The sequence below is a fragment of the Panthera uncia genome, chromosome D1, assembly GCF_023721935.1.
Source record: "Panthera uncia isolate 11264 chromosome D1, Puncia_PCG_1.0, whole genome shotgun sequence".
NCBI classification, from domain to species: Eukaryota; Metazoa; Chordata; class Mammalia; order Carnivora; family Felidae; genus Panthera; species Panthera uncia.
Genome location: NC_064808.1, coordinates 90,641,551 through 90,649,362, shown reverse-complemented (window position 1 = coordinate 90,649,362; position 7,812 = coordinate 90,641,551). Strand labels below are relative to the sequence as shown.

Sequence of the window (7,812 nt, the reverse complement as noted above, 5' to 3'; positions counted from 1 at the left end):
TTTTTTTTTTTTTCTTGTGTATTTGCCTCATTCCCTCAAGAATTAATGGAGATCCATGGGGCACCTGGGTGGCTCACTCAGTTAAGCTTCTGACTTCAGCTCAGGTCATGATCTCACAGTCTGTGAGTTTGAGCCCCGTGTCGGGCTTTGTGCTGACAGCTCAGAGCCTGGAGCCTGCTTCGGATTCTGTGTCTCCCTCTCTCTCTCTGCCCCTCCCCCAGTCATGCTCTGTCTCTCTCTCTCTCTCTGTCTCTCAAAAATAAATAAACATTAAAAAAATTTTAAACAAAGAATTAATGGAGATCCCTAAATTCTACTCCTGAAACCAATATTGCCCTATAAGTTAACTAACTAGAATTTAAATAAAAACTTGAAACAAACAAACAAAAAGAATAATGGATATCTGGGATGGAGTTACATACCTCTTAGCATTCTTATCAGGGGACAAGTTACCACCTTCTACACAGCAGGTATTCAGTAAGCAAACACAGGATGTTAGGAATAAAAGAATAGCACTGGAGAAAATATGAATTCTATTCCTCTTCTACCACAGTAAGTGAGAAAAAATAAAACTATCTAAACTTCAGTTTTCTTGTCCAAAAATAAGAACACTAATACCCATTTTACTAAATGCCTTTTTATTTCATTGAGAAAATGGAATAAATTACAGATGGGGAAGTATTTTAACAACCCAGATAGGATGCATATTATAACAGAATAGCAGGGCAAAATGAACAAAAATAACATGCTTCACTAGAACCTTCATTTCTCCCATCTATAAATCTCCAAAAGCAAGACTCATTTCCTCACCAAAACCTTCCTCAATGCTTTCTTTACATCCTTGTTTCTCAGACTGTATATTAAAGGGTTCAGCATGGGGATCACTGTGGTGTAAAACACTGAGGACACCTTCTCCTGTTCCAGGGAGTTACTGGAAGGGGGCTTGAAATACATGAATGTGATTGACCCAAAGAAGATCCCCACAGCCACGAGATGAGAGCTGCAAGTTCCAAAAGCTTTGGACCGGCCCCCTGAGGACTGGATGTGAAGGATGCTATGGAAGATGAAGACGTAGGAAATGAAGACAGCTAGCGTGGGCACCAAGGTGTTAAGTCCCGCAATGATAAAAAGCAGCTGCTCATTGAGGTGTGTATTGGAGCAGGAGAGATTGAGGAGAGGAAGGACATCACAGAAGTAATGGCTGATGATGTGGGATCTGCAGAAAGACAGTTTCATCATGGCACTTGTATGGGCCACGGCAGAGAGAAAGCCCAGGATGAAGGCAACCAGCACCAGCAGTGAGCAAACCGGAGAGGACATGATCACACCGTAAAGCAGGGGGCTACAGATAGCAACGTAGCGATCATATGCCATCACAGTCAGGAGGTAACCCTCAGCCACTACAAAAACTACAAAGAAAAACAGCTGTGCCATGCATTCAGAATAAAGGATCATATTCTTCTTCCCTAAGAAGTTCACCAGCATTTTGGGCGTAATGACAGAGGAATAGCAGAGATCGATGAAGGACAAGCTGCTGAGGAAGTAGTACATGGGGGTGTGAAGCCAAGGGCTTACTGTAATCAGGAGAATCAAGCCCAAGTTCCCCACCACTGTCACTATATAGATTCCCAGGAACAGGAGGAAGAGAGGCAGCTGGAACTCTGGCCGCTGTGTTAAACCCACTAACACAAACTTAGTTGCCGTGGAATGATTTCCGGCAACCATTCTTCTCCAGAGATGTCTGTGGAAATGGAAAATCAGAAGTCCATTAACGCGGATTTTTACTTCCGGTCTAAACAAAACCAGACTTGCAAAAGGAAAGTTAACAGGAACACAGACTGAATCTAGCTCTCATTGTCGTTGGTCCTGTCTCCCTAAAGCACCCTGTGCTATTTTTATACTAGTATACACTTTTCCTTTTCCTTTGTTTCCCTCTTCCGTTCACAGAGCCTTTAATGAACGTCTCCCCAGTTAACTTGCTATGTGCTTGTATAATTTTACACACACGCACACACACACGTTTTGTCATTTGTTTAGAATGCAGGATAATATTATTACACACAATTTATCTTTGAGTCTTCCCTTCTCATTCAGAAAAAAACTTTTAGAATATTCTTCCAAGGCAACTGATGATTATAAATAGTGGTGTAATATTCAGTGATGTAGATATACCGCTATATATTATATCTTCTTATTGATGTGTTAACTTTTTTTCTGGATTAAAAAATTGCTACCATCAAATACATTGTCATTTAAAAGTGTACACATTAAAGTTTGTGTACACACACATACACATATTAGTATTTTATTTCCATAGAATAATTTCCCAGGAGAGATATTTATGGGTCAAGAAGTTTTATACATTTTTACTTGGTATAAATGGTACAACATCGATTTCCAGAAAACTATAATAATACACATTTTTGAGAGCAATACATGAATGCCCTTTTTCCTGCATCCCCACTAGCAATATGTATTATCTGTTTTTGCCAGTGTGTTGAGTGTTCCATGGTAAGTCATTATTGCATTAACTTGTCCTTTTCTGTCTTCTAATGAATGTATCATAGGATACTGGCCATTTGAATTTATTCTATAAATTTCCTGTCGTATTATCACTTTCTTCATAATTTGTCTATTAGAGAAATTAACCTCTCCTCTGAATTGTGATATTCTTTTCAAATGTATTGTTTATGAATTAATTTTATTTGTGGGTATCATTGCTATATACATTTTAAAATCTTTAAATAACCACATATATTTGGTGTTTTTAATTTATAGATTCTAGATTTTCAGTCTTGATTAAAAAATGTTTCTATAAGTGAAATTTAGAGAACCCTTGAAGATTAAAATTAAGCTCCAATGGTGGCTTCAGAATGTGCAGATGTGGATAAGAACATGAGGTATGGGATGGTCAGAGCTTGATTATATGCATGAAATCATATATATTTTAGTCCTCTTGGAGAAACCACCAACATCACATATTATATCATTTTTTGTATGGTTTGAAAAACAAATCCATGAACTTAGGTAAGAAATATTACCATGCTAATATTGTCCCTGGAACGTGGAAGGCACTAAGTGCAATTGTTCTGCATTAAAAAAAAAGTCTGTTCAAAATATTACCCTATTGATTTCCCTCCCCAGTGTGAGAGCCACAGATTCCTTTTTGGGGGGGGGGGGTCAAAGAAAGAGAGAGTCTTGGATGAAGTGAGAACAATCCAAAATCAACTGAGAACAAAAGAATGTGAATAATTCAACAGGAAGAGTAGGGAAAGAGACCAGGCTTGGGGTCAAAGGATTATTGGTGGGAAATTTCAAAGAGGATCTCTTGAAATGAGCCCAGGCTGATGTTCATTAGTCATCACTGAACAGCAAAGACAGAAGATGACTCTCCTGAAATGCTTTGCTGTCACTTCTTCAAGGGGAATGAAATAGACTTCCTACTGAAACCCACTGAGGACACATGTTTGAATTTTGTTAAGGAATTTATAATACCTAGAGGAGGTGGTCTACCTATAGAAAAGGAGACTAGAAATGATAATGATTCCTCTTCCTTATTGATTGAATATTCCTTCTAAGTGCTTTACATATATTATCTTACTTAAGTCTTCAAAAACCCTTGAAATAGTAGGTACTATTTTAATTCCTATTTTACAGATGATGATACTGTGGCACATAAAATTTAGGAGTAAAATCAGGATTTAAATTTAGAGAATCTAGTGCCAGAGTCCATGTTCTTTTCCACTAAGCTCTTCTTCTTTTACTTAAATCTATTATTAACATCTATTACTAAATCTATTATTAACATCTTTTGCCTTCTAACTCATTATGAAACCCTAAGAGATAGACTGCAAGGAAATTTGGAATTATGAGATGTTGTAGAATGGTTCAGATTTCAAAATGTTTCAAGGAAAGGACAAACCTTGATGATGTGCCATGACAGGGATGGGGGTTCATGGTTTGTGAACAACATGGGGACAGTGCACCCCCTGAAGCGGTTTAAAATAGGCCTAATAGAGATCCAGTGCAAACTTCTTGATCTCAGAATTTTACCTAATGCTGACTGTGGCTTGGAGGAAATACAGAAAGGAAAAGTATATATTTTTGGCATTTAAAGAACCTATTATCCAATAGAATATTGAATGTACTAAAAATTGTTTAAAGAACATTTCCATAGCACCTTTAAATGGGCACACTGAAGCACTGTGTGTTCATAGCCTACAGCTATGCATTTCCCAGACAATGCTCATAATGCTCTGTGAAGGAAAAAAAACCACAAATAAACAAAAAATCCAACAGACGTGTTTCCATTTCCAGGTATTTCCATATGCCTCTCTTGTAAGTCTGCTGTAAACACTTGTTCATTAAAAGCTCTGAATTGTACAAGAAAGAAATCCATCCAACTCTGTGAACTCAGTACTTCTTATATTTATTTGATAACAAAAATGTTAAAGGAGCTTAACAAGAGTGAACTTAGAGCCAATTCAGAAAACCAATGAAAAAGCTTTGATATCAAAGGAGGCTTATTTCTAAGCTGACTTCCCTGCAGACCACTTTGCAACATGGGGTAAGTCATTTAACATAAACCTCAGTGTTATAACCTATGAAGCGAGAATGATAATATCTGCTTCAAAGAAACATGTGATAACAATATTTAAAGGTTCATGATCTAAAAACACTAATTAAAGTATAATGTTAAAAAGAAATAAATTCACTATAGAAAGGAATACAATATGAAGAAACAGAAATATACCCTTTGTATGCAGAAAAATATGTATGTTTCTTATTCATTCTAGATTCTTCACCTTGCTATGAATGGTGAAAATATTTTAAGCATTTGGGGTGGTTAGGGTTTCAAACTTTTGTCTCTATATTTGGAAATTTCAAAAGGGGGTGGAAGTGTTGAGCCATTTGGGAGGAGCTGGGGCATAGAAGTTTCTTTATCTCAAAGGGTGTAAATCCTTTTGGCAAGTGCTTCTGAAGCCAGGAGGAAACAATGCATTAACTAAACAAGATGAAAGGACTCTTACTCTATCTCCTAGTGGCCTGAGAATATTCCTTCAAGTAGATGAGAGGTAGGGATTTATGTTTAATATTCTGTCCAGTAATTAATACTCTACCTGCAATTGTGTCTGCCCTTGTATCTATAACTCTTAGAGACTTGTTGTGTAGGCTGGTGTACAAGAAGATGAGGAAAACTAGTAAATGCATAAACAGGAAGCACTTCAGGGAAGCAAAAGCTTCAGAGTCCTATGGAAAGTCCAGTGACATTCTCTGCACAAGAGCTGGATGAGCACAGCTGCAGGAGGCTCTGACCCAATTTATGAAGAAGTGACAAGGCAGCATCAATGGAAAAGGAGAACGGAGGACATAACCAAGTGGAAAGGATAGTGGGGCAAGTGCCCCTGGTAAAGCCAAAGACTTGCACATGGTTGGTGTTGTTGCCAGTCACCAACCAGGCTTCTATTAGATGGGAGTACAACTGCCATAAATGAAACTGGACACTTACCTGGTACTGAACAGAGACTGAAGTTCTCAGGAATTGTTTAGTTTGCTTATACCCAGAGTCTTGCTATAGCCAAGAAAGAGCAAAGCCTCTTCTGTTGCCTAATGTGCACGTTTATATGTCAATGATTGAATTATTTGGTTGGCTAAAAGCAAAGCATTAAAATCCATCTGGAGTACTAACTCTCTGGATCTTGCAGCAAATCATACTTAGTTTCCCTAGTCTTAAAAGCAAGAGAGTAACCTGACATGCAATTTTATTTGAGGTTTATCAAGCATAAGCATATCATTAGAAATACTTAACTCCCCTGCACTCATAGGTCCCCAAAGACCTATTGAGCCTAGAGATTACTGGTGTTTTCAGTATTTAATAAGGCTTTGCAAAAATAATATCATCCTCTTTCCCCTTCCCATTGCTATATTTCCCAAGAGTAGTACATTTCCTGAAAGAAGTTTCTTATTTTATATTTTCATGTTACCAGTGGAGATTCAGAAACACAAAGAAATTAGATCAATGATTCCCAAAAGTCTGCATTCAGGTGCTGGTTCTTCAATACTATTTCATCAGTCAGTTTAAAAAAAAAGGAGAAAAATAATGAAATGTAAAATTTTTCTTAAATCTAAACACTGTCCTTTGTTTTTCTTTTTTTATTGTAGTAAACATATATATGACATAAAATTTACCATTTTAATCATTTTAAGTGTCTAGTTTTATGGCACTAAGTACACTCACATTGTAATGAAGTCATCATCCCCATCTATCTCCAGAACATTTTAATCTCCCTCAACTGAGACTCTGCACTCCTTAAACAATAATTCCCCATCCTCTCTCTCCCTCACCCCTGGCAACCAATTTTCTACTTTTTGACTCCTTGGATTTGATTACTCTAGGTACTGCATATGAGTGGAATCGTACAATATTTCTTTTTTTGTGTTTGGCTTATTTCACTTAGCGTAATGTCTTCGAGATTCATCCAGGTTGTAGCCATTGTCAGAATTTTTTTTAAGGCTGAATAATTTTCCATTGTATGTATGTACCATATTTTGTTTAGCCATTTATCCACCAATGGAACTTGGGTTGCTTCTACCTTTTGGCTATTGTAAATAATGTTGCTATGAGCATTGGTGCATATAATGTTCTTTTGACCAAAATAACCGTGTAACCCTGAGGAAATCGTTGAGACTCTGGGACTCAGTTTCTCATCAGTGAGGTAACAGGACTTAAGTAAATTATTTCTCAAATTTCTTAATGCTATAAGTTTTATAACAAGGAGGACTTATACCAAAAGCAGAAGGGCATTATTTTTTGCGATCCAGCTAGTCTTTTATTCAGAAATCATGTTAAAAATATTTTCTTTTCTTTTTTAACACTTTTATTCAAATTCTAGCTGGTTAACATACAGTGTATTACTAGTTTCAGGTGTACAGTATAGTGATTCAATACCTCCACACAGCACCTGGTGCTTATCGTAACAAGTGCACTCCTTTATCTCTATCATTTATTTAACCCATCCCCCATCCACTTTCATCCCAATAATCGTTCATCATGAGAAGGTAGAAAGAGCCCTGGGTTGACATTCAAGAGACTCTTTCTCCAGTCCTGGTCCATGATCTGTGTTTCATTTTCTCATCTGTAAAATAACCCTATATGCTTCATAGGGAAGTCATAAAATGAAATAATATAAAACACAAAATTAGTTTTGTAAATTATGAAGCACTATGAGAAGGAACTAATAAACTCTATAACCAACCTCAAAGATAACCCAGAACATACGAATACTTAATATTCTGCCACTCATATAATTTCTCTCTTCTCACCCATGCAGATATCTTCCTGGACAAAATTATTCTGTATGGAAGCAGTGGTGGAGGTGGATTGCTGGCCAAGTATGGCAGATAGGACCTATTCCTGCTATCTTAGAAACTATCAGACTAAAATCAAGAGGGGCAAATAAAATGGAAGAGACTCTACTTTTTTTTTTTCTTTGAGAGACAGAGAGGCAGACAGACAGAGACAGAGACAGAGAGAGAGAGAGAGCCTTAAGCAGGCTCCATGCGTAGCCTGGAGCCCAGAGCCTGATGCAGGGCTCAGTCTCATGACGATGAGATCACGACCTAAGCCAAAATCAAGCATCAGATACTTAATGTACTGACCCACCCAGGCACCCCAGAAGAGACTCTACTCTTAAAAAATCCAAGGAATCAAATGGTTCCATGAGCGAGATGAAGTGAGATCGTCATGACTGGCTCCAGTAATGGTTCTCGATGAATAACCTTTTTCTTTCTTTTTTTTTTTTTTTTTGCCTG

The 7,812-nt window shown here is 37.3% G+C and overlaps 1 protein-coding gene across 1 annotated transcript; it reads right to left on the bottom strand.

The window, feature by feature from the left end:
* Nucleotides 1-798: 798 nt before the first annotated feature.
* Nucleotides 799-1,731, bottom strand: LOC125928723 (olfactory receptor 8D1). Its single transcript, XM_049639404.1, has one exon. It carries the CDS (start codon nt 1,723-1,725, stop codon nt 799-801), a length of 927 nt encoding a protein of 308 aa, XP_049495361.1. The 5' UTR covers nt 1,726-1,731.
* Between the last annotated feature and the right edge of the window lie 6,081 nt (nt 1,732-7,812).